We start from the raw sequence: 26986 nt of genomic DNA, 5'->3' as shown, positions 1-26986 counted from the left end.
TGTCAGTGGGAACAGTTAAGGAACAATTTAGTGACAACAAATATGAACTGATAACAGAAGAAGTAGGTCCTTTATTTGTTTTGATAAAACAACCATAAGGAAACTACATTAAAGCTTACAAATTTTATTCTTAACCCTTAATATCTATAAAACCAACTGACTAAAATTTACATTTGTACACATTCATTGACACATCTGAGAAACTCTGCTACATTCTTCTAGATCTATACAGAAATGACATTTCAGTGAACACTTTCCTGCTCATCTCAGGTAAAATCACTTGTTTACAGTTTGTAAATATTTATCATATATTAACCATTTACACTCTTGATTCATACAGATATCAAATTAACAAAAGTGCAGGCACTTTATTCCAATACTTCCACTGTGCCGATAAATAGAAAAGCCCCTCTTTCATGTTTTATATATAAAACTATATAATAGTTGTGTAGTTCAACAGATCACCCGCAGATACAGCCATACTCGCAATGCTTATTGCACAGTGCAGTCTGGCCAAAGGGAAAAGACAGAAAAAATGTCTATGGTTTTAACAGATGTAGTGGAATAGCATAAATCCCAGATCACATGATGCTGCCAGAAATGTCTGAATCAGAAATAGTTTACCGTTGAATGTAATGGAAGTTTCTCTTTAAAAAGTCTAACGATAAAGGTCATTCATTCATATCATTATTGGATGTCTACAATGTCATTCTCCCCAAATGTCCTCAGTCGCCAATGCCAGTAAATGCACTTATAAAAAGGTGAGAAATGAACATATTGCATAGAGAAGCAATTCTCAAGAACATTGTTTCGGTTTCTTCAAGTAGAAATTATATTTATTTCAGCAGCAGCAGCAGCAGCAGCTCGGTTAGTCTTGGTTTGGCGCAGGTTACTGCTTGAGTAAGTCTTTCAGCACAGCGGCGCCCCCACTGGCCTCTCCGGACACAGGCACAGGGCTGAAGGTGGGCAGGGCGTCTGAGATGGGCTTCATGAGCAGGTGAGCCGCGGAGGCTGAGGGTCCCGGGGCACCGAGCAGAGGCACAGCGGCAGAGCGAGGGGCCAGGAAGGGATTCAACTCACCGGGACGCTTTCCGGGAACAGCTACAGGGCAAAGAAAGAAAATGTACACTTTGTAAGAAGCCCCTGCTTGGACTGGGACCCACCCAAAGACCTTTTATAGCTGTCATTTACCTGAGGTGGAACTGAAAGCCGCTCCACTGACTTTTCTCTGCGGCGGAGCGTTTAGTGGTTTGATGTTGTGGAGACTCAGAGCGGGGAGACTGGGGGTCGACTCCATCTCCAGGAACTTCACAAACATTTCAGAGAAGGACTGAAACAGAGGGGAAACGCATGAATCACCTTTTAATATATCAACAATTCTCAATCGGTTTCTCATACTTATTTCAAACATGTTCAAATCTGCCATCTGCATAAAAAAGTCTGTACAAACAACACTTTATTGATTCACTTGACGTTAGCGTTTGAGAGATCTTAAAATGTTGAAAGTGTGTATAATATCCTGGGGGTCTTACAGAGTTGAGTGACTGTCCGCTGGTGGGCCTCTGGGGAGTGTTTGGGACGCTTTGAGCTCCTCTTCCTCCCAACAAACCCGACACCCAGCCTGTTACTCCATGTCGGCTGTCCTCTTCCAACATCTACAAAGACACAATAGAAAAGGACCATCGTTATTTAGAGTCAATTTAAACCACATTTTTGTCCTTTGGGTTTGTCCTTGTTTAGAACTAGTGTAGTCCTACTTTAGAACTGATTCTGCCCTACTTTAGACCTTATTCTGCCCTACTTTAGACCCGATTTAGCCTTCGTTTAGACCCGATTTAGCCTTCGTTTAGACCCGATTTAGCCCTAGTTTAGACCCGATTTAGCCCTAGTTTAGACCTGATTAAGCCCTACTTTAGACTTGATTCTGCACTCGTTTAGACCCAATTTAGCCCTACTTTAGCCCTCGTTTAGACCCGATTTTGCCCTTGTTTAGACCCGATTCAGCCCTCGTTTAGATCTGATTTAGCCCTCGTTTAGACCTGGTTTAGCCCTAGAATAGTCTCGGTCTAAATCTGGTGGTACTCGGAAAGTTAAATGTTTTCTTAGGTGGTTGTCGCTGTGAAAAGTTTGAGAACCACTGCTTCATAAGACAGATAGTTTTCTTAGAGAGAAATTGCTAGACCAGAACCCCCCAGATGATGTTTCATGTCAAGGAGCCCCACCACTGACTTGAAGATGATATATTTTAAGATGATGTTTCTTCTTTTGTGGCTGTGTGCACAATCTACAATACTTTAACCTTTTTAAAAGGAACATTTTGTAAATAGGGATGCAAAAAAAAAATCTATGTATTTTTGCCCACCAGAACCTTTACTTCTCAATATAAACCCTGAAATAGACCGTAATAATGTCTGCTGTGGCAATAAAGGGGGTTTTGTTACTATACCGAGACCAGATCTAAATATTTTGAGGATTTGTGGTAAAACTTGGAGAACGGTGAAAGGAAAATCTAAATGGAACTAGCAGCGTCTCCTCGTGTGTGTTTTGCTTGAACAGAGTTGGGAAATAGTTTGGATGTGGTCCTCAAGACTTTTGCCAGGCGACAGAGTTAAACGCCTTCTGTGTTAATGACCTGCATCAAACTAGAGTCGAGAGGTTGACATTGCACAACTTTCCTGGACACACACTTTCTAATACAACACTGTCATTAGCACACAAGGGCTGTTACACCATAGCCACTAGGCCTGTTTTTGGAAGTGAAGTATCGTATATTACTACAGAAAATATCACAATAAATGATAATATTAAAGACTCCTTTATCCCAAGTCTGTAACTAAAGGAACTTTATTATATCAACATTAACTAGCAAATTGATAAAAGTTACCGTAAGTCGAATAAAATCTGGCTTTATGTGGACACATGAGCTGGTTTGGGGGTATTGAATATCTATTTTGCTACAGCAGGTGAACCGTTTGTGACACAGAACTCATCTTGGGAATAAAAACTGAAGCTATAACAAATTGAGGACGTTTTCTATTTACATATGAACAGAAATGCCTTGGTGTCACAATGTAACTTTTTGTGAAGAGGATCTGACTACGAGAATGCAATTTATTGATTTTTTTTCACTATATTGTATAATAATTGAAAACTGATGTGCATAAACCCCAATAATGTTATATTGCTGTATTGCTTATTGTGCCAGAATTCTTCTTTCCAAATTCAACCGCTGTGTGACACTGCATTTAACAGCAGCATTATTTTTTAACTCAGTCACAAAATTCCGTCTGACGCTTGGTCCAAAAAAGGGGTTTGAGGAGTCCTGGAACGAAATAGGCCGAGTTCAAACAAAGAACTTGAACTCTTAATGGCCCGAAGTTGACACAAATTAAAAATAAAAGTAAGAAAAAGGTAGCAAAATAATTAGGTAGGAGAGGACTGGCTCGCGGACTAGCTATAATGAGATAATATTAGTCAACACCTCAAATCTAAAAGAAAATGCAAAAATAAAGAAACATGCTTTTATTTTTGTAAATTGTTTGGGGAAAGGTTTATCTTTCTGGCTTTAAAGCTTAAGTATATCACTTTTTTGCAATTATCAGAGCTTAAAACTGGCACAAAGATTTTTTTTATGAATTTAAAAACACTAGCTCACTGTATAAGACGACATTTATCACTCTAAAGCCATTTAAGTGTTTCCAAGAGCACAATCCAATAAGAAAACATTGAAGAAAAACAATGAGATTTATCATAATAAAGCAGCGGCCACTCCCTCCACTTTCCCAAAGGCCGACTCTGCACAGGCTCCAAACGGGAGGCTGTTGGCCCTGTTTCACGTCAAGGAGCCGCACCACTGATTTGGAGTGGATATATTTTAAGATTAGGCATTAAGTGCTGTTGTTTTAAGGAGCCAAGTGGACAAAGAAATATGTCAGCTTTCCCATTTGTCCAAACGTCTATGTGGCCGTGGACTTTTTTATATATTCAAATTGACGTTGGATTTGTGTTAAAGGTGCCCTATGTAACGTGCAAAGACGCCCACAACCTGCTCGTCTCCATGGAGATCACTTTGCCTGTAATGTGGGACAGGATGTTGTATTGTTGTATTTAACATGTCTATCTGCAATTTAGTAAATTACAAGTGTTTTTATTGCCAAAAACAGAGCTTTAAAAGACATTCATATTTATTTCTTTAAAGTGTGCTCGCTTCGCCACAGATCTGACCAATAACCTACTCGTCTCCACGGAGATAGATGTGTTTAAGGCCCTATTGTGACGGTTGATAAAAGAGTAAAATGAAGCATTTGAGTGACATTTGTTGACATCATGAGTGTTTTGAGTGTTACCTTATCTATGTCTTCTCTGCTCAGTCCAAGCACGCTTCCCATGAGCCTCAGGACATCTGCTCGTTTGGATTTAGGAGTGTGGAAGTATCCCACGAACAGGTTCCTCATCAGGACTCTGGAACAAAAACAATTCAACCACTTTTCTTGCAGTAAAATGAGTGGGTTTTACACATCACAATGGTATAACTACAACAAAAAGGTTATAACAACAACCACTACTATTTCGTGATCTTACTTGTCTATTTTCCCCTCAGTGCTGTTCAGGAGGCTCATTAGTTTCTTCTGGGATTCCTCCAACATCTCCTGTCGGATGTCCACTGTAAAACAAATAGTCACATAGTTATATACAACTCCTGTGAGCGCTGAATATACAATCAAACTAATTTAATGGGAAATATATGTGATTCAACCTTGTCCCAATAAAAGTTTTAAAAAAAAGGAGAGAATTCAACAGATTATTGACCTAGACACCCAACTGTCACGCTATCTAACTGAGACATATTTGGCAATCTCACCATTTTGACCGTATGAAAGTCTTTATTCAAGTTGCAGATAACAAACGGGGAGACAACTGGCGAAAATCTGCCTTTTTTAGGGAACAGAACCTGCAATAACAGACTTTTCCAGTGAAGCCTCTGTCCTGACTTATTTTAGCTCATGTGGTGACAATAAAGAGTTAGAGGAAGATGCTAAACGTTGAAGAAGAGTTATTTGAGAGGACTAACGTAGGAGTCGTTCAAAGGCTCAGGGCAGAAGGATGTAGAGACCGGCACAGGTGCATACAGTAAGAAGCTATAAATCTGAACCAAGAATCATATAAAACATCCCTTAAGACTTTGTTTCTCCCGAGAACATTTTTTGGTCTCAACAACAAAGGTTTTTAATAGGCGTGAGTTTAAGAGACAACACAAGAATCTGTAAAACCTAATAATCTATGGGTAGTAAACACAAGGCATATGCTAGTGAACATCCATGCTAATAGATGATGTACAGTTTAGTAATGGGACAAGAAATCCCGTTCAGAAAAGGAACCACAAGTTATAATATCATTTTATATACATTGTATTGCTGCCTTATCACAACTGAGGTGAAGAATGAGTGACATCAGGATCAAAACAAGGTCAAAAGTGTATAAATGTGTCAGATTACTTGGAAATAATCACTTTCCGATGTAATTTGACAAACACAACCGCATGAATCTTTCACTAATGTATCAACAGTTACTTGATGAATGATTTGAGCTAAACAAACGTGCGTGTATGTGTTTGACATTGTATCTACCTTGTTTTTTAATCTCCTCCAGTTGCTCTTCCTTCAGGTCGAGTTGGTCAGTGAGACGAGACGCAGACTCCAAAGCGCCGTTGGCTTCATCCAGATTCAACTAAAATGCCAACGAGTTAAGAGCGTTTGTGTTCGATTTAAACAGGTAAATCTAAACTGAGACTGATATAAATGCCATATTCACCTGTAGGGCAGATGCTTGATCCTCCAGCCGCTCCGCTTTCCTTTTCCAATCCTCTTTCTCGCGCTTGTACTTCTCAAGTTCGGCCGAGTACATGGCTTTCTCTTCTAAAATACAACATAAAAGATGCCATTAGATCCAACAGATCCTGCGGTTGAGTTATGATCACATACATTCAGAACATTGAATCATCCTGTCTTTATTGTAAGCCATACGTGCCTTGTTGGAACTGCTCTAGCACCATCTGCAGGTTGTTCAGCGACACTGCGTACTGTTTCACTTGGTCTTGGGACGTCCGGAGTTGAGCGTACGTTTCGTCTCTCTGCTTCATGACTCTACTGAGCTGCTCCTGAAGCGACTCGACCTGCATACTGGCCTGTTGACTGAAGCAAACAAGGCATTCTTTTTCCATATCTTTACGCTGGGTACAGTACTCTTGTTAAGCCCCCATTTCTGTAAAATTTTGTTGTTCTTCTAGAGAGACATGAATTTGTGTATTTATTTATTTATTTGTATGCGTGTATAACATAAACTAAAAGGTTTTTATGGATACATTTCCATAATGAAGGTTATAAAAAAGGACATGTTGATTACAATGTTTAAAAAAGGAGAGATCTTGTTTTGACATTATTTAAACTGGTTGTAAGCAGGAACTTGAGTCAGGAACTTGTGTCCAACTGGTTTAAACCAGTCAAAATGCCTAAAATTCCATTTTTTCCACAAATAGCTACATCTACTAAACATTGTATGGAGGAAAAGGCATTTTTTCTGAACTAGAAGGAAAATAAGTCAGAAAAAGGTCCTTAACAATAAAGATTCAATACTTTTGAGTGATTCACTGTTTGCATTACTGTGCCGACTTTGACTGTGCTATATATTTCGAAGGTAAATATTCCAGTTGGTAGCACCAGAGTACGATTCTTACCTGGCATTCTCCACTGCACTCGAGGACGTGGCCAGCCTCTCGTCCAGCAGCGCCACTCTCCTCCTCAGCTCCGTCTCTCGATCCTCAGATGACAGAGCCTCTCTCGTGTACGAATCCTCGATCTCTAAAAGGTGGTTACGAAGCCTCTCCAACTCCAGGTTCAGACGCTGCTCTTTGTCCCTCACGTGTTGAAGCTAAAACAGTAAAAAAAAAACATGATACATAAAATTGTTGTAAAATTTTGGTACTTAATCTATTCCACCAACAACAATTAACTCGGCTCACTGCTCTCACCTCGTTCTGCACGGCTGTGGTTTCCATTTGCTTCTGCTTCAGAGCCATCATCACTTGGTCCCTCTCGTGCTGGAACGCCACCGCTTTGTCCTGCATCGACTTGAGTTCATTCAGGAGCTGGTTCAACTCCCCGGACTTGCCCTGTGGGAAAAGATTTTAGTTTTTTAATCAAATGTCTCCAATTTGAGGGGGGATGTTATCTACTTACTGATGTACAAAGCCTGGATATATAAAAAGTGTCCAACCAACTTTCAGCTCATAAATGACCCTTTATTTTACTGTCTGAAAAGCAGTTGTAAAGCTGTGAAAGTGGCCAAAATATTATTAATGTGAATACTAGGGAAGATTTAAATACGCACTTCCTTACTTAAAAATCAGCTTTAAATGCTTTTGATTGAATAATTCGCATTTTCTCTTAGTAACACATTGTATTTACAACCTAGATATTGAATTGAAAAATAATGTACTATAAAAGGAATACGCATTTATATACAGTATTTTAATCTTGAATTGCTGATTGCTTTTAAACTGCTCCACTGTCATTTCCCCTTAAAATGCATCAGTCTCAAAAAACAAAAACAATGGCACCCAAGAGATCTATAATCATAATAACCTGACTGACCTGCTCCTTGTCCTTGAGCATCCTCTCCACGGTGGCGGACTTCTCACTCATGGCGCTCAGTTCAAACTCCTTCTCTCGCAGCAGCATCGACACCTGCATGTTCGTCTCCTGCAGCGCTCTGAACTCCGACTCCTTCTCCCTCGACCTCGCCGCCACCGCCTCGTTCTCCTCCTTCAGCTTCTTCACGTCCATCTCCAGGATCAGCGCCCGCTCTTTCAGGTTGGTCACGGCTTGCTTCAGGACTTCGTTGTCGTTTTCTCGGTTCCTCAAAGCCTCGCTGACGTGGTTCAGCTGGTCGCCTTTGGTTTTTATGAGCAAGTCTTTCTCGCGGACCGTTCTTTGCAGTGCATCCAGTCGATCTTTAACGTGTTGTACCTCTTCCACGCGATTTCGTTGCTCGATTTCCGAAGCCGACGCAGAATTCGCGAGTCTCTGATTATTTTCTTGCAGCGTTCGGATCAGGTTGCCTTTCTCAGCTAGCTGGTTACGCAACAATGCTACCTCTTGTGTCTCATCTTTTCCAATTGAAGAAGTCTGTTGGATTTTAGCTTCCGACGGTCTACTTGCTTGAACAATTTCACCAGTTGGCGCTACGTCGTCCAGTTTCCCCAATAAGACGTCCTTTGTGGAGCTCAGTCGGGTGATCGTCTGCTGAACTTGAACTAGTTCTTGACTCAAACTCCCTAATCTCCTTTCCTTATGCTCGTAGTTTTGAATGAGCCGTGCGTAATCTACCGACAACTTGGAGCTGCAATCGCTGTCCGCCGAAATCTGATTTTGCAATTTGAGCAGTTCTTCCAGCAGTTGCGCCGACTCGTGTTGCATGTTTTTGACCGTGGTGATCACCTGCATCTTCCACTCGTCCATCTTCTTAACCTGCTGTTTTAAAGTGTCCCTTTCCTGGAGCAGCTCTTCGAACTGGTTACTGCTGACTCCGCCCGATCCGGCACCCGCTTCCCCTTCGGAAATTTGCAAGACGGTGACGAGCGTTTGGCACTTTTGCGTGAGGGCGTCGATCTCGATGTCTTTCTCTCTGATAATTCTGGATAAATTCTGAATGGTCTCCTTGAACATGTCTTGGCTTCCCGTTGGATCGCTCATATTGGACAGTCGTATGTTTTCCTGTTGTAGCTTGCCCAACGCAGCCTCCTTCCCTGCCATAATGTCCATAAGGCGGTGATAGTCAGACCTGAGCTGGCTATTTTCTCTAGTTTTCTCATTCAAGACGGCTAGCACTTGCTCCCTCTCCACTACGTAAGCTTGGATCTGTTGTTGGAGGTATAAAATGTCCTGATTATGCCCTCCTCCGACCATGGAAACCCTGGCATGCAGCGCTTGAATCTCTAAATCTTTCTGTAAAACCATTTGGGACAGTTTACCCACTTCGTCGCGAAACACAACCAGCTGATCCAACTGCTTTGTAAGGGACATGTTCTTGTCATTCAGCTGAATAATTTCGGTCTCTTTTTCCTTTATACCTTTGACCAATTTATCGATCTCGACTTTGGACAGATCGTGCTTTTCGTTGCCGTTTTCTTGGTTTAGCGTTTGCGTTTTGTCTTCTTGTAGTATGACTTCCCCTGGCATAGATTCAACCCTACTTTCTCCTAGACTTTCAACACTTTCTTTCAACCTCATTATTTCTTCGTCTCTTGCTTGTATCAACCTATCATAATTGAGTGTTGACTGTTGTAGCCTGGCGTGCATCTGCTCAAGCTCGCTCTGCTGAGTTTGAATCGATTGCTGGGATAGGAGAAGTGAAGCTTGCCGTTCTTCCAACGTCCTCCGAAGCATATTTACCTCTTCTTCCAAGCCATTACAAGAAGATTTAAGTTGTGTTATCTCAGTTTCCAATTCGGTAATAATGTCCAAAGTCCTGGGTTCAGCTTGCATTTGCGGTCTACTCTGTTGATCCCTCATTCTATCAATCTCTTCTTTCAAATGACTATTTTCTTCCTTCATGCCTCCCAGCTGTCTATCCTTCTCCTCTAAAGCGTGTTTAAGATTTTCAAATTCTTTAGTCGCGACCACAATTTTGCCTTCCAGTTCTTTCTGCAACTCCGCCGCGTTTTGCTTTAAAGTCTCCACAAACGTATCTTTCTCCTGCAACAAATCAGTCAGTTGTTTCTGCCCGGCAACAGTCATAGAGAGCATCTCGTTCGTGTCTCTGTGATCGGACGCCAGTTGGTCTATGTCCCGTTTTAGCTGTGCGATCTCCATTTCTTTCTCTTGGTTGAGTTTGATGACCTTTTCGTGTTCGGTTTGCAAAGCGGTCGCGTCCATAGACCGCGCCCGTGTCAGCTCATCTATAGTTTGTTGATACTGTTTCGCTTGTTCCGCCAACGTCGTCCCAACTTGCTGCAGTTCTTTTTCCAACTGTCCTTTTTCCAGTTTCAAAGCTTCAACGCGTGTCTCCTTCTCACGAATAGTCCTGTTCAAACTGCTCTGATTTTCAACCATTTGTTTGTTTATCTCCTCAATTTTTGCAGTTTGCTCGTCGCAATCTTCTTTCAGTCTCCTATTTGCTATCTTTAACTCGTAGTCCTCCGCTAACACTGTTTCTTGTGTGCTTTTTACCCCTTCCAACTGACTTCTTAAATCTGAAATCTCTTGGTCTTTCATCGAAATCACTTCTTTGGTCATTTGGTCCTTGTCTCCTCCGTTCCCAGCTTCGTACAATTGTGTTATTGCAATTGACAACTCCTCCTCCTTCTCCTTCAAAGTCTTTTTCAACACTACAACCTCTTTCTTAGCTTCTTTGCTCTGCTCTTGTGATCTTGCGAGTTTCTCCTTCAGCTCTTTCAGCATCTGTTCAAGTTGTTGCTTCCCCATGTGCAGGTCGTTAAGGGTGAAGGCGCTCTGGCTCATTTTGTCCTTCTGTGCATCCAGTTCTTGTTCCAGACTTTGTTTTTGGTCTTTGGTCGTGTTGAGTTTGACAGTGAGTTTAGCCAGATCGGCCTCGGCCTCTTTCAGTTGTCCCGACAGCTGCTCCTTTACCGAGATCATGTGCTGTATATGCAAAAGGAGAGGAGACAGAAAAACGATCAAGAGACATGACAAACTAACATTAGATATGCTTATGCTTGGTTAATTTTGGTATTTAGCATGCATCTTAATATTTCATAGACATCGTGCTGCTTCTCCTAAAATAGCTCTACTTGATGGGCTTATTCATGTTTATTAAGTTTGAAAAATAGCCGTAGATTAGAAAGTAGCTAGGGGCTGTAGTCCTTTAGTCACCATGGTCTTAGTTGACCAAATCTTTATTTGTAAATTATTATATTTAGATTATGAAGGATTTATATGGACAATGGCAGGAAGGAGAAATCTGCCTTTTCTCCCATTTTAGTTGATAAATCAGATAAGAGTACAGGTTTTTTTAGAGCCAATATTTGTTGACTAAATTGATATATCGACTAAAGTCATAAAAGTAGCCGAATCTTGTTTTATAGGAATAATGAATTTGTACATTATCCCAGAACAAATGTCCTAAAAATCTCCATCTCTGCAGTCGCAGCAAAAACAGCAAAACTACTTTCATTAAGCTGAAAAAAGCAAAAGAAACACAACTTATCAGATGTGTTGCTTTTAAGTCTCTCCATGGAGACAAGCAGGTTGGGTTTGCTCCATCATGAAAGTTAATTAGTGCACACCTAAATAGCTACATAAACCGTTCCTCCTCCTCTTTCTCTGTGTGCTACCTGTGTTGCTTCCTGGTTTTGTCGGTCCAGTTCCTCGAGCTCAGACAACAGGGTTTCGCGCTCCTCCTCAGCCGCCTTCAGGGCCTGGTCTCGTCGCTCCAGCTCTCTCCTCAGATCCTCCAGCTCTCTCTTCAGATCCTCGAACTCCTCAGATTCACCCAGATCTGCTCTGGTCACACTGACAGAGTCTTCAGCCTCTCTCAGTCTCTCCTGGAGCTCAAACTGTCAAACACAGTCATTGACAATTCAATTCAATACAATTAGATAACATAGACATCTATTATTTTTGTACTAAAACAGTGACAATATAGGTCGCATTCTTGAATTAGATGTAATATTTTCAGATGGAAGGCAGGAATTCTATGGGAGATTTTTTGAAAGAAATATCCAAACAAAAAACTCACAGGGAACCAGACTATTATTATTGTGTCCAGAAACTTGCCAATTAAACTTATAGATCAAATACTTTTAAGCTGACAAGAATCATACATTTCTAAATGATTATGAGCTTTGTGAAAATGATAATTTCACAGTAGTTTATTTTTGTGGACAGAGCAGATATTGAACTTTGTGCCCGTTTTTTGTTTCAATTGGACAGGCCCAGTAATTAACAGGGACAATTAACAAACACCAGGAGAAAAAAAAATCTGCAATCCGACAATTAAACAACAAATTCTACAATACAATTCTGACCAGCTCAATTTGAAACTATTTACAACATACTGGGATATGAAAATGAAGAACTAGAGCTCTTTCAACAAACCTTTTCTTGTTCAAGGACTTCCTTTTCTTGTTTCAAAGAGCTAATAATGGTGTTCAGCTCCAATATGTCTGCATGCTCCACCTCTTCATCTGGTTTCTCCTAAAGTGTAACCAATGGAACACAAGTGAAAATGTAGAGTTAATTTACTGTATTTAATCTTTGAAAATGATAATAATAACAAAGACTAGAGATTTGTCCAACATCCCTTAATCAAAAGACTCCTGTATTAAACTATATTATTATAACTACAGTACTATTTTGTCTATGACTTATCGTCTTGCTAACAAAACAATAAAAAGCATTCAAAAACCTTGACAAAGATACTTGCCTCAGCCGTATCTTTCAGTCTTTCAATTTGTGCTTCTGCATCTGGATGAAAAGAAAAGTTATTATACCAAAGATGTGATTCAACTATTTCTATATGGGATCTGTTTATGTATTATAAACGTTTATGCTTCACGTTTAATGACAGAACATATTATCTCTCTTCATACCAGCCAGGTTCTTCCTCAGCTCTTGTATCTCTTGTTCGAGCTGGGCCTTTTGCAGACTCCTCCCTTCCTGCTCCTGCACTCGTGTCTGCAGCTCGGACACGGACGCCTGGAGTCGGGTGTAGTTTTGTAACAGTCCTGCGTTTTCTTCCTGGAGTTCGTTCCTCTCCGTCTGCAGCGTGGCCTGGTTCCTCTGCGCCTCATCTAAACCGGCCCGGAGCTCTGACGCCTCCTGCTCTCGCTGCTCCGACGCCTCCTGAAGAGAACTGATGGTTTTCTGAAGCTCCAGGAGTTTGGAGGAATCAGCTGAAGGACTGGACTGAGCACCAGCTGTAGAGAATAAGCTTGTTTACGATAAAAGCAATAACATGTCCATATACAAGCAGGAGGGGAACCAGAAAAGTTACATGGTGCATCTTTAATATGTTCTATTGAAAATATCATTGCCTTAGTCTGATATGTACAGTAAATCTGCATCTGAACAGAAACACACTGTCTAAAATTTAGTGATGGGACAAAATATTGTGACACAAGAGATAAAATTGCACACATGTGTTTACATTTGCCTTGGACAATCAAGGGTTAACTGCTAATAAGAAGCTGCAGATCCAAAAAGCAGTGTGACAAAGACAGCAAAAATATTAAATAAATATAATAAAAAATATTGTGAACTCAATTGGACAATTTACTGTATTTGTTATAAATTATGTCAAAATCTTTTTGTTTTTTTCTCGTGGTTCTCTTGTGGAAATTGTGCCCGGCTCCAACTGTCATAGAAGTGTTCATACCGTTGTGAATCTGCTCCTCCAGCTCCTCGATCCTCTCCTCGTACTCGGCGAGCTCTTCTCTGTGACGCCGCGTGAGGTCAGACAGTTTCTGCCTCTGGGCGTCCTGCACCGCGGCCAGTTCATGCTGATGCTCGTCCACCTCATGACTCATCTCTTCTCGCAGCTCCTGGTTCAATAACGCAGAAGATACATTCATATGGATTATCAGTTTTAGTACCGTATTGCCCTGTATTCTTGTTATACATTAGGCTTGAGACAACATGCTTTTGTCACGTTACGATCACGATACAAAGGGCATTTATATATTGAAATGTATTGAGATTCACAATATTTTGTGATTGAATAGTAAAAAGTATTACAATAGTTTACCAATAATAAATGAGACAAAAAATATTTGTATTGCAATAAAGAGCATTAAGTATGGTTGAACATTTCCCTGAATGGATTTTAATTGAATTAACAAGTTAGAAACTATGGCATTTGTAAGAGTACAGAGGCACATTAATGGATGTACCAACACAGACTTTGTCGCCCTTGAAAAAGAGGTCTCAATCTAAATGGATTCTTACCTGGTTAAAGAAAAGTTCATATAGAATGTATACCTGTTTTGAGTTATTCTCACCTTTATTGTCCTTTGAAGCTTGTGGATCTCAGCTTGGTCCCCATTTCCTGCTCCAGCTGAAGATGATGTCTGAAACAAAGAAAACAAGTTTCAATGCTAAAACTAGTACAAAAAGATCAAATTTACTTTGAAATGTATTATAACCATATTGATTTATGCTTCATACTGTGACGCATCAATTATTCAGTATCATTACATTGTGTTGCAAGAAAATATGGAGTGTTGTTTTATGTTACGGTATTTAGAATGTTTTGACAAATCAACTTTAAAGCACTGCCATTGGGTTTGATTTTCATAAAGAAGTGAAAGTTGCCGATTCTTACTTGTGAAACTCTCCTCCAGTGGGCGACTTCACCCTCAAGGCGCATGACTTCCGCCGAGAGCCGGTTTATCTCCTGCTGGGACCACAGGACGTCGCTGAGGTCCAGGTCGTCTCCGTGGAAACCGTGAGACGCGGCAGAGGGGCGGGACATAAATGAGGCGACTGAGGTAGTGGAGGTGGAGGAGGCGGTTGTGACGGGGAGCAACGCCGGACCCAGAGAGGAAGACTGGGCCGAATGGTGAAGATTCTGCACCTCCTCCTGCAGACCGCTCTGACGGGCTTTCAAGTGACTGATCTCCACCTGCAAATATAATCATATCACTTAGAAACACAACAACATCTTAAAATAAATAAATAAACACTTTGCCCCTGGTGTTAAAGCAACAAGTGTATTCCTTATAATTGCCAGAACGATTCTACATTGTAGGTAGTTCTGAGGGGTTTACTTGACTACAAACTTCCAAAATGCACCATACTCTGCAATATAGTGTAATGAAGGTATTCAGGATCTAATTTATGAATCTTTTGACAAATGTGTCGGATAGAAACTTATAATTCTAAGGGGATGAAATATAAAGATTCCATTCATGATATAGAGTGCATTTCTGGCGGTTTAAATAAAGCAAAACAAATCAAAGTTGACATACGTCCTTCTGTTGGAGATGCATCCTGTACTCTGCAGATTGACGTTTCATCTGGATCTCAGCTGCTTCCAGTTTTTCTTCCAGTTCAGTGTTAAGCCTTTTCAACCGATCATGCTGTGACAACAAAAACAGCACATTAGAATATAAAGAATACAGGAAAAACCATGAGAATCTTCAAGAATAAAAGGTCTAACCTCGGATCTCTGATTGGCAAATGCACCTTCAACTTGAGCCAACTTGGAATTGGAGACCTGAAGCTCTGCGGTAGTATCTACCCAAATAAACAGATGTAAATTAGTTCAAAGTTATTTTACGTATGCAGTTAGAAATGTTCACACTGTTGTGGAGCGCCTTAAGTGTCTTATATATTGAAGATATTTTATTATATTACTTAAATTCATGCTTGAGAAAAGAGTCTTAAATCCTAAACTCATAGCTTCCCTGGGGCTGATTAACAGAAGTAGCAATGTGATTGAAGTATCTTGCCAAAGAACACTACAAAAGTACAATCAAACAGGCCTATCGTTATGTTCTACAGAAACATTCTCCCTTTCTCTCCTCATCTTGTTCACAGCCCTATTCTCATAATTACATCATCATATCAGCCTAAACATTCTCACATGACAAACAAACATGCAGCACTGAGCAAGCAAACATTCACTGCTACACAATCTTAGCAGCTGTCTGTGTCCATACACTGGCAACATAGCAATTACTTTAGACTAAACTAGGAACAGGAAATTCCAGTTTACAGTAAGAATCTTTCCTCAAATACTTTTGAAAATTGACGTTTTTGCTGGTTTTGTGATAAAGAGAGGTTGTTGTCATTTCGTGTTGTCAGCTGTGAGCTATAGACCTGTGGCCAAAGTTCTGTTTGAGTCAGAGTATTACACACTGTCTATTAGCTTTTGGCTGATTATCAAGTCACATTCAGTCAAACTGTGCTAAAATAATCAATCATTTTTATCATATTCATATCAATCATATTAGAATATTGAATCTAACCCAGCCAGATTGTATATTTAAGTTAATAGTAGACACAAACAACAATAAGCTTTTAAATAAGAAGTCTAATTTACAGTCTTTTGACACAGTTGAGATAAAAATCATGAGAACAAATGACAACAGATACTGGGAGGTTCCTACAATGATACTAACACATGTAGCTTAATAATGCAAGTTAAATGCAAGACAAATATTGTAAATACAAATTGTTCTCAAATAATGACATCAGCACATTAAGAGATCTAAATAGGTACAGTACAAGCAGACATTCAAATGTGTCTTCTTTGAATAAAACAGTCAAACGCAAATGAAGTTGGAACAAACCATTTAAAAAATAACCAACCTAATAACATTAACATAACATCTGACTAGCTACTCATTTGCAAAGATATGTTAATCGAAATTGAATTAAATTTATTTATTCTGCCTTTATTAACGTCTTAATCTACATAACCTTGTTCTGCTGCTAAAATAGACATAATTTACCAACACTTTCTTATGAATAAACGTCTTATTACAACCGCTTATTAATATGTTAAGACATTTTTGTACAGGAATAAGTAAAATCTACTTTTGTTCATGTACAGAAATGTCTTGACGTCATAGTGTTAGTAGCCAAATGTCTAATTAGCAGTACAATAAGGTTATTTAGATTAAACAAATCAGCAGATAGTCAGTTACAGCTAATAAGCCCACCTCCAACCTCCTCCACCCCTTCCAGCAGCATGTCTTTGGTGAAGTTTGATATTTGTCCCGTGATATTGGACAGGCTTCCTCCGACCTGTCCCAGGGACTGCCCGAGGCCAGAGCCCAGTCCTCCCAGCCACGATGACATTTTGGAGTTTAAAAAAATAAACAAAGCACAAGATCAAACCTGACAGGGTTTTTTTCTTTGCTTTAGGTCAACTTACGGACCCTTTAGCGGGTGTCACGAAACAAAAAAACAAACAGAAGCGGTAAAGTTGAGGTCTTCAGCTCTGTTCCATGGTGAAAGTAGATGTGAAAGTAGATTTTAAAGCACATTTAGTTGCGGCTAATAACAACAGCTGACCCCGGCTGCCATACGGAATGTGTCAAAACTAGCAAGCTAACCGCGCTAGCATCCGCGTTTAACAGACGAAACGTGGATCCGAGTGATCTGTTATGATTCCGTTTGACGAGCGGAATCCGTCAGCGGTGTTTTGGTGAGGTTTTTTTTAGCCCATCTGAAGAACAGAGCTCGGAAAGTGCCACCTCGACTGCAGCCATTAAGGCTCGGAGCCGAGTGTTCTGCTTTGACGTGGACACAGCGGCGCAGGCGCGGTGCATTGTGGGATACGCTGGAGGACCAACAACAGTAAACGTTAGCTTGAGTTTAGCATGTACCAGAGGCCGCTGGAGGAGTCAACTTACCTGATATTTATTGTCCCAATTCCGCTCTTTACACATTTTTATATATTTTTTTTAACATTATTTAATTCATTCATAACATTTAAAGACATCATCAGTTGCATGAAGTCAAGTATTCAAAAAATATATATATTAAAGGAGCAGAAATAAGAACAATCCTATATTATGAGATGAGATATTCCTTTATTGTCCCACATTTATCTGCCCCTTTAATTAATTTAATAACAGTAGTCAGATCTTCTAATTGTACATTCTAGCTTATATGTTTTCTCTTACAAGCTATATTTTATTGTTTGATTACCTTTTACTCTATTGAAAGTATATTCTTATGTTCTAGTTAAATTGTCAATTTGAAATATATTTTGAATAGGTATGCAATAAAAAAGAAAGATAAATATTAGTTGTTTTTTCATGCTTTGCAACACTGTAATTAAATAATGTAATTAGATGAAATAAATTAAAAAAAACTAGATGCTGCGCAATGGCAGAAGACTGTAACGCATGACTTGTAATGCATGGCTGTTGTTGTTTTACTTTTAATGGGTTGGCAGCCAACTGAAAAGGTGCATTTACCGCCACCTACTGTAGTTGTACGTCTTCAAAGTACGTATTTTACACTAAACCGTAAAAACTGTTAAAAAAAAATATTAGAATTTGGTTTAGTAATGATATTGTCACTGTAGTTAATTTTTTTAATCTGTGTGATGAGCTAACACTAGACAAGGATGTTCAAGGGAAAACCATTTGGTGTGGACATTTTAATGCACACAGCACTTCGTGGGGCAGTAAAAGTACAGATAAAAATGGGTTGGAGAAGATTTTATTGATCAAAGAGATTTGGTTTGTTTGAGTGAGGAACCCAATAACATATTGTGAACAATATGGAAAGTGCAATAGATCTTACTCTTATGTCCAATGAGGTAGTGGGCATTAGTTGTTGGGAGGTTTTTAATGGTGTGTCGTTTAGAAGTGACCACTATCCCATTTGCACTAAGGTTGGTATTGAAAGCTGTGTGGACAGAGGGACTAAGATCCAAAGGTGGAAATTGGCGAGTGCAGATTGGGAGGCTTTCCAAAGGATCAGGTTGAAGTAAATAATGCAGAAGTGTTTCTCATCCCACAGTCAGCAAAAGGCACGATTCCAAAAAGTATAGGTAATAGCCATAAGAAACGTGTGCCATGGTGGAATGAATCATGTGATAAATCTATTAGGGCAAGAAATAAGGCATTTAAGAAGATAAAGGTTCTCCACACTATGGATGCCTTCACTGAATATAAGAAAGCTCATGCAGTTGTGCGAATAACTGTAAGGACGGCCAGAAGAAACTATTGTAGGCAGTAATTGTTCCAAAATTGGAAGATAAATGTAACTTGGTGATGTATGAGTGGAATTAAGCGCAATTATGAGATGCCAGTTCTAATAAAGAATGATATTGAAGCAATCAGCAATGTTAATAAAGCTGAACTATTGGCTAGTACTTTAGTGTCTGTGCACAGCTCTGATGATCTTTTACATGCAGCAAAGCAATGCAGAGATAATACTATGGCACAGAATGTTGAATTGATTAAACCCCAGCCTTCAACTCAAGATGATCTTGACCTCCCATTCAGTCTATTTGAGTTAAGAAGTGTGCTTTCTAAGGCAAGACAAACAACTCCAGGTAAAGATGAGGGGTGCAATGATTTTCTTCTCATTTATCTTATAACACACTTGGTTTAATATACTATCCAATCTCATCTGGGATACAGGATGTATACCATTAGCATGGAAACATCTATTGTAGTACTGATACTGAAACCAGGAAAACCCCCGTCTGACCCACCAAGCTATAGGCCGGTTGCCTTGACGTCGCTGCTAGGGAAAACCATGGAGCGCATGGTTACCGAGCGGTTGAAGTACTTCTTGGAAAATTAGAAATTGATTTCCACTCACCAAACTGGCTTCTGCAAGGGCAGAAATACTATGGATTCTGTATTATGTTGAGAATCTGAAATCCAAAAAGCCAAGACTTACAGCGAAATAGTGATTGCAGTTTTCTTTGATGTGGAGAAATTATACAATATGGTTTGGAACGATGGACTTCTTATTAAGTTGTTTAAGTTTGGTGTGAAGGGAAAGTTGTTAAACTGGGTAAGGAGTTTCTTTTTCTGGCCGACAAATTCAAACCAAAGTGGGCACAGTTTACTTTGAGGTTTGTGAGGAAGAAAATGGAATCCCACAAGGAAGTGTGTTCAGCGTTATCTAGTTCAATGTCATGATTAATCTTTAAAGATGTAGATCATTCTGATGGAAGAAGCCTGTGTGCTGACGATGGTGCATTGTGGGTGAGTGGCAGAAATCTTCAATTTATGGTGAAAAAAAATTCAAAGAGCAATACAGCAGGTTGAGGGCTCTTAATTGGGGATTTGAGTTGTCTGTGCAGAAATCTCAAGTGATTAGTTTTTTATAATTGGCATAAGGATGTCTCTCTAAAATTATATGGCAAAGTACTTGAACAGGTCAGGGAAGTGAGATTCTTAGGAGTATTTTTTGATGAAAAGCTTAGTTGGCGACAGCACATTGATAAGGTCAAGGATAAATGCAAAAAGGTGAATAATCTGCTGCTTTGTCTCTCCAGCCAGGACTGGGGAGCTAGCAGAAGGTCGCTTCTGAATATTTACTGGGCTATTATGAGAGCAACTATTGATTATGGCTGCTTACATGTCTTCAGCTGAAGCTAACGTAAAAAGCTCAATGTAGAACAAGTATCTGTTATAGAGATTTTTAAGACTTCCCCCGTCTCTGCAATGCAGGTTGAGTTGGGAGAAATGCCACTACAGATCAGGAGGTTAAAGCTTACATTAGCTCTCTGGGTAAATGTACAAGGACATACAGGCACACATCCAGTGAAGGAGATTCTTAAAGAATGTTGGGAACATCATAAGTCTGGCTTTCATTGTTTAGTTGGGTAGGAAATGCAAAAGCATCACTAGCTGGATTGAGTGATCTTAACTTGAACCCTTCGGTAGCTTCGTAAACCATAGCTCCTTGGAAGTTTATAACTTAAAGGAAAAACTAAAAAGGCACCACAGTTCTTTGTTCAAGAGCTCATCGATAAGCATTCAGATGATGTGTTTACACCGATGGATCTCTAAGGATCTTAAGAGTGGATGAACAGGCGCCACTTTTCATACCAGACCTTGAGATGCGGTCAAGAAGAGGTCAACAGATCATCTTTCTGTCTTAACCCTCATAGCAATAATATTAGCGATCGAATGGGCTGAATCTACTTTACAGTGTCACAACAATGTGATAGCTTCTGACAGTCTCTCTGCACTGCAAAGCATTAAATCTGGAAAATCTGATAGACAGGATATTATATGTTGCATCTTTTATTTGATACTCTCTCTGTCCATGAAAGGTGTGAAGGTCTCCTTCGTTTGGGTTTTGGCCCATGTTATGCTGGATGGTAATGAGATGGCTGATTTGCTGGCTAAAAAATCCCTAAAACTGCCATCAATTGATGTGATAGTTGAAATAAGTAAATCTGAAGTAAAACCTATAATTAGGAGTCATGTATATAAACTTTGGCAGGAGTATTGGAATTGTTGTGATACTGGATAGTTGTATCATATACAAAGAAGTGTTGAATAGGATAAGCAAACATCCTACAGGTTTATGTAATCACTGTCAAGAAGCAGAAACTGCTGAGCATGTGCTGATTCACTTTACAGCATATTAAAAAAGAGAGAACTGAATTAGTTTCATGGTTTCAAACTAATAAACAGAAATTCAATCAGCTGAATCTTCTTACAATCCAGTCACAAGGATCACGTAAGGCTTTAGTTGCTTACTTATAGAACACAGGATTAATTGTAAGATTATAGAGTTAAGAGCGCCTTTGGAGTGTTACATAACAATCCCCTTTTGGTATTATGGTATTCGGGCATTACAAAAATAAATTGAATGGAATTGACATTTATGCCACCCGTTTTCCAAGATATCTGCATAAAGTTGGTCAATGACATTCTTAGATGAAAACAAATTATGCCAACTGCCAATAAACTTTCCCATACAATATTGTTTTTATCAACCCATTTCAAGTCAAATGTCATAAAGGTACATAATAATTACACAAGGACCACAAATATATGCCCCATGTAACTTAAAGTTTAAGTTTATTAAAAGACTTTATAATTTATACATTATGTTAAATATACTCTAGAAAAAAATCCATGGAAGCTGGAAAGGAAAAAAGTTAGAGATCAAGTTATTTTAATATGCCCTTTGATAAATATTTGCCTATATCAATCCATTATTTTTCATTTTATGAATAATGATTTATTTTTAATATAGTTGTCATCCATAGTTTTCATGTAGGTGGAGTGATAGAAATGTATGTTGAATACATTTTCTGTGCAAATCCAGGAGCATTGGGTCCCAGAACCCACATTTCAGCAGCATGAACAATTCTTCAACAAAAATGCATAAAATGACATATTTATACACCTATTTGCAATTATTTATCGTCCATCAGGTAAACCTTGGTGCATTTCAGGTGAGTATGTGAGAAGAACGATCATGACCCAGAGGTGAAGAGCAGCCTGTTAAAGACATTTGTATGTTAATTTATAATGTTGCAAGTAGTAATTGTGTAACAATATATTCAAGTAATTACTTGCCATATATAGGATGACAAAAACTCTGGCCATCGGGTAACGTCTCAGGAAAATCCCCAACCTGATGCTGAAAAGACAATATTTGTTGTAGGTAATGATGATCTTACTATAATTACAACAGACCAGATTGATATAGAACAGATGACATTTTGACATTTTAGCTTGTTGCTGTTCAAGCACAGCAACAATGTGAGAAAAAACAACAACCACACAATAGCTCTTACCTAAAACGGTCAATGGTGCTTGCTGCTTTGCGTACTTTCCCATAAACCCCAGGACTGTCGTGGTCACTGAACAGAACAGGTGTACTTCTCTGTCTGGCACCTTGAAAACAGACATAAATTAAAAAAACTACATTACAAATGCTCAAATAAAAATGTATAAGCATCATAACTATAAAACAGTAACAAAACCCAGATCACTCAATTAGATCAACTGATTTATCAATGACATGCATGCTCAATGCTATCAGAACAAGCTACCTGGTCCCTCCAATACGTTCATGTTGATAGATGATGCCCCGCTCTGTCCTCCCTGCGCCGCTTTCAGCTGCTGTTCAAGTCGCTCCAACTGAAACACTAAAGAGGTTTTCTCTGTCCCCAAAGACTCGAGCATTGTTTGTTTCTGAATCAACGTCTCAGTCAACTGGTGCAGCCGATTCTCCAGCTCCGCTTGACTATTGCTTATAGTCTTGTTTGTGAGCTGGAAAAAAATTACATATTATAAATATGTAAAAAGATGCAAGTGTGTTAATACTAATACTAATGACTGACCTGGTTCCTGAGTTTTTGAATTTCATCTTCTCGATCTTTGATGCGGCTTTGTAGAGAAGATTTAAGACGATGCTGTTCCTCTTCTAAGTACTGGACCTCCTGCAAATACATATCAAGATCATTTGAAATTCTTCATGTATAAATAATGCTTTTATATTCCTTTTCTCTCACTTGTTTGTTTCGCTCAATCTCAGCCTCAAGCTCCTGCTTAACCCTGTTCTGCGCAGCCTGCTGCTCCTGTAAATGCACCAGCTGCTCTCGCCAAGTTTCTGCTTCAGCCATGGCTTGGTTTTCCAAATCCTTTAATAGAGAAATGAACCTACAGACTAACCATTTTCTTTAACATTTCATTTTGAATCACAGCTTTATACCTGTACTTCTGTCCTAAGAGTTAGAATCTGCCCTTGTAGTTTTTGTATCTCTTCTCTCTGCAACTCTTTTTCGTGCCGCAGCTCCTCCAGCTCCAGAGCCATGGTTCCACTGCCATCGAGCGAGTCAAGGCCAGAGCCCTCCTTCAGACTGCTGATCAGCTTCTCTTTGGACTGTCAATATCGAAACATGTCAAATTTGGTTTTCAAATACATAGTGTCATCTTTGCATTACAGTTGCCAGGTGTATTGAACCACACCTGTAGGATGCGTGCAGCTTTCTGTTTGTACTCCTGTAATTCCTGTTTTGCCATTTCCGCTGCAGCTTTGGCACTTTTTAGCTGCTGATGAAAGTCATCATTCCTGAGTTTCTCTTCTGAAGAGCGTCGTTCAGATGCAGTCACAGCTTCAGCCAGAGTCTGTCTCTCAGTCTCAATCTTGGACAGTCGGCCAGCATATTCACTCTATGGACCAAACGGATCACAGGTTTTACTATACGACTCTTAAGAAAAATATAGTATGTCATATATCTGATGAGACATTTACCTGCATCTGATGAAAGCTGTCCTGTTCCCTTCGGAGAGACAGTTCGGTCTCTCGTACCCTCTCCTGCATGTGTTGAAGAGCTTGTGAATGCATGCTGCTCCCTTCTGACTGGTCTAACATAATTCTGTTGACAAATAAACATGGGGAAATGTAATTATATACAGCGAAAGCCATTTCTTCAAACATAATAGTAATTCTATTGAAAAAAAACATACCTTGATTTCTCTTTCTGTGCCTCTTCCAGGGCTGCACTACGAGACTTAAGGAGTTGATCTGCTTCGTCTAGTCTGATTTTCAAGACAGCGAGTTGCCCGTCTTTGGCAGAAAGTGCTTCTGTGAGGTCATCAACCTGCGATCGAAGTTCTCGCAAAGTGCGATCTGTCATCGACTGTTCTGAGTTCCATTTGTCAGTACGAAGCCGAGTCCGGTTCAGTTCTAAGGTATTATAAGTAGAAGTAGTGTAATATAAGTAGAACAAAATGTACTAATAGTTTTACCGTATAACTGGACCTGTTTCTTACCATCTTGCAGGTCTTTTGCCCTCTGAATGATTGAAGCCATCTCGTGGTTAAGGGAGGACACCTCACTGCGCAGGAGCTGGTTCTCAAGGTGAAGGCTGGAGAGTACATGACCCTGGGGTTCCTCTGAGGGCGGAGCCTGACTGGACTCTTGTGGATGAGGAGCTGAACAAGAATCTGAACCTTCAGGAGAGTCTGCAGAGTGTGTGTGAATTATAGAAATATTTAGTAGTAGTGGACAGTCAGTGATTATTTTTTTCATTGAGTTTACAAGTCAAACAATTATTTCAATTGAACATTAAGACTTTTTAATTCATTATCAACCAAATAAAAGGATAAAATATGTTGATTTAAAGCTTCTAAATAGAAAACATTTACACAATACGGTAAGTGTATTATTGATGAAAATATAGTTTATTCTTTTTTGATATGTTTATTTAATAATGCCACTGTCCAATCCATGTTATGAAAAAGGTATTTTTGTTGGCATTTTAGTCTGTATAGTCAACACAATTAAACCCGGTAAATACAACTATGGTTATTTTTTTTTTATATCGTCACAATTAGTCAATTAATTGTTGCAGCCCTACAGTGGGTACAATAAAACTTTAGTTGCCAACTGTAAAAAATAAAAATATGTATGTAAAATTACTAATATTATCAACTAGTTTGTAAAATATCTATGAAAAACAAATCATTTTACTGTTGTGATTGTGAAGAGGCCTTACCTTGACCGGGTACTTTTGTGGAACTTTCCTCTGATGTTTTGATGCTTAGAGCGGACAGAGAACTGAGACTCGAGGCCCGGGAAACACCTCGGGTCGAGGGGGGCGTGGAGGGGGCAGAGGGGACAGTGAGGGGTGTGACTGATGGAGGAGGAGTGGGGCTTAGACTTTCTGTGACAGTAACTTTAATTTCACGTTTTGAATCCCTTCTGTTGCCAACTGGGGGATCTGAACTGTTTAGAAAGTCAAAAAGCATGTCATCGTTCACATCCTGGTCACTCTTTTTGGGCCGTACAAAAGCAGTCTTCACAGAGCTGGCCCCACCACTCGCCGCACTGGGCACATTCGCTGTCCCGGCCAAAAGGGTTGCATTTGATTTTTTTATATTTCCAGCCGCAGCAGAGATAAAGCCTTGAGCATTGTGAGTTGATGTATAGTGTGCTGGAGTTACTTCAGGCTTGAATTCTGATTTGTCGCCCGTTTCTGCTTCATATGAAGAGGAAAAAGATGATGTTCTCTGCTGACTTATGCTCAAAGCTGTGGCAGCTCCTTGGTCCACTTTAGTGAGAAAGTCTTCAGCTTTGACAGCCAGATCAGTAAACCAAGACATTTTGCATCCTGGCAAGAATGGCAAAAAAAAGCACACAAAAAAACTATATTAAAAATAAGTTGTTGAGAAAGCTCCTGGAAGCAAAGTAGGGTACAAAATGGGCAAATATTGATCATTTAACCAAGTTATTACATTGTTTCCTCCTCAATACATAACTGGAGTTGTATTTATCTTCATTTCTACAATCTCTCTTTGAGTACCAGAAAACTTATCTTAGTATTATTAAGATGTGGTTTCTTTAAGTTATCCATTTTTATTATTATACTTCTGTTCCTAAACTCTCTAATCTGTGTTACAACACTGGAATGTCCCCGTTGTGGGCCAAATAAAGGTGATCTTATCTTAAAAAACACAAACATCACATCTTTAGCGCTGTTTTTTAATTCATAAATCATAGCCATCATCTTCAGAGCATTTCTTCCATTCTGCATTAGCATGTCGGGGCATGCTAAGTTTGTTTAACTTCCCAAGTAATTCTCTCTATAGCTACTTGATGGAGCTCTAAATGTATGAACTAATGTATGCTTATTGTGGACCACATTTTTTGAAGTTAAAAATGATATGCCAATGCAGACGTAACCAAGAGCATATTTCAATAACAATACAAATAATGGAGAAAATTTGTCACAACCAAAATTCACATTGAAGTCTTGCCTCTTCACACAAAACTGTGGCCACAACATTTTTACAACACGGTACATACCTTTTAAAAGGGTCATTATATTTGCCATTAGATCTCATAATTTCGTTCTCATATGCTCTTGAACATTTATATAATAGCCCATTAAAACAATTAGAGTATGACACTGCCAGCTATATATGGAAGTATAATCAATGTATGGAGACTACAAATCTCTTAACACAGTTGCTTCTATTTCATTTGTTTTCAACCACACATGAAAATATTGTATTGATGAAAAGCCCCTTTGCTAACATTAAAATAAGACAAGTAAACAGAGCTGGGTTCAATGCTAAAGTGACAAAGCTAATTGCTAACAGGCTAATGATAGAAAAACACTCTTACCACCAAAAAAACATTAAAATATGGAAATGCCTCAAGTCACCCGGTCGTCATTGGGCTATTATCCAGGAATATTGTCACGAAACACACTTGAGATGAAAGCACGAAGCTGTCAAAGCCAGAAAACTGAGGATATTTTAGTGATCTTCTCAATACGTGGACCAGGAAACTCTGCGAGGACCCAGACAGAGCGTCCACAATATTGCCGGTACAAAATGATTAAAACCTGCCAGTATATTATTTGTCCTACGTGGAACTCCTAATTTACTAATGCAATATGGTATGACATAAAATACAAATATACAACTCATAATAGTTTTTAAAAAAAATATACATTATTTGTAGTACTTGTGTTAAGTAAATGACAATTGTCTTTTTCCATGTTTAATGAT

General features: G+C 39.3%; 2 protein-coding genes across 3 annotated transcripts; both read right to left on the bottom strand.

Annotated features, from left to right (window-relative positions):
* Nucleotides 1-66: 66 nt before the first annotated feature.
* trip11 (thyroid hormone receptor interactor 11) lies at nt 67-16921 on the bottom strand. The gene is made up of 21 exons (XM_072458165.1): nt 16682-16921; nt 15175-15251; nt 14984-15094; nt 14338-14637; nt 14015-14083; nt 13393-13558; nt 12608-12934; nt 12442-12482; nt 12114-12212; nt 11351-11572; nt 7650-10658; nt 7028-7168; nt 6734-6927; nt 6028-6191; nt 5812-5915; nt 5628-5727; nt 4582-4663; nt 4347-4461; nt 1533-1655; nt 1192-1330; nt 67-1101 (listed from the first exon to the last, which is right to left on the bottom strand). The coding sequence occupies exons 1-21, from the start codon at nt 16818-16820 to the stop codon at nt 890-892; spliced, it is 5934 nt and encodes a 1977-aa protein (XP_072314266.1). The 5' UTR covers nt 16821-16921; the 3' UTR covers nt 67-889.
* A 4744-nt stretch (nt 16922-21665) lies between these two features.
* Nucleotides 21666-26786, bottom strand: golga5 (golgin A5). Of its 2 annotated transcripts, XM_072457525.1 has the most exons (13): nt 26598-26786; nt 24967-25581; nt 24242-24433; nt 23936-24155; nt 23721-23844; nt 23435-23638; nt 23178-23348; nt 22978-23106; nt 22807-22905; nt 22516-22735; nt 22258-22357; nt 22037-22100; nt 21666-21958 (listed from the first exon to the last, which is right to left on the bottom strand). In XM_072457525.1, the coding sequence occupies exons 2-13, from the start codon at nt 25571-25573 to the stop codon at nt 21878-21880; spliced, it is 2211 nt and encodes a 736-aa protein (XP_072313626.1). In that variant the 5' UTR covers nt 25574-25581; nt 26598-26786; the 3' UTR covers nt 21666-21877. The 2 variants fall into 2 exon arrangements, with proteins under 2 accessions (XP_072313626.1, XP_072313627.1); XM_072457526.1 differs by lacking the exon at nt 22516-22735 and having other exon boundaries at nt 21868-21958.
* Nucleotides 26787-26986: the final 200 nt, after the last annotated feature.

Source organism: Eucyclogobius newberryi, unplaced genomic scaffold, assembly GCF_026437365.1.
Source record: "Eucyclogobius newberryi isolate DKJ021-1_F unplaced genomic scaffold, fEucNew1.0.hap1 SCAF_21, whole genome shotgun sequence".
Classification (NCBI taxonomy): domain Eukaryota; kingdom Metazoa; phylum Chordata; class Actinopteri; order Gobiiformes; family Gobiidae; genus Eucyclogobius; species Eucyclogobius newberryi.
Note: the sequence above shows the minus strand (reverse complement) of the source record. Positions and strands in the feature narration are given on the sequence as shown.

What these genes read in the sequence shown, in the direction of transcription:
- trip11 (XM_072458165.1), bottom strand. Translation starts at nt 16,820, where the DNA reads ATGTCATCGTGGCTGGGAGGACTGGGCTCTGGCCTCGGGCAGTCCCTG. An exon ending in GCTGAGGAAGAACCTGGCTG is followed by an intron (nt 12,483 to 12,607) that starts GTATGAAGAGAG and finishes CTTTTCATCCAG; the next exon opens with ATGCAGAAGCACAAATTGAA. An exon ending in GACTGAAAGATACGGCTGAG is followed by an intron (nt 12,213 to 12,441) that starts GCAAGTATCTTT and finishes GTTACACTTTAG; the next exon opens with GAGAAACCAGATGAAGAGGT.
- golga5 (XM_072457525.1), bottom strand. Translation starts at nt 25,573, where the DNA reads ATGTCTTGGTTTACTGATCTGGCTGTCAAAGCTGAAGACTTTCTCACT. An exon ending in GCACAGAAAGAGAAATCAAG is followed by an intron (nt 23,845 to 23,935) that starts GTATGTTTTTTT and finishes ATTTGTCAACAG; the next exon opens with AATTATGTTAGACCAGTCAG. An exon ending in AGCACCATTGACCGTTTTAG is followed by an intron (nt 22,101 to 22,257) that starts GTAAGAGCTATT and finishes TTGTCTTTTCAG; the next exon opens with CATCAGGTTGGGGATTTTCC.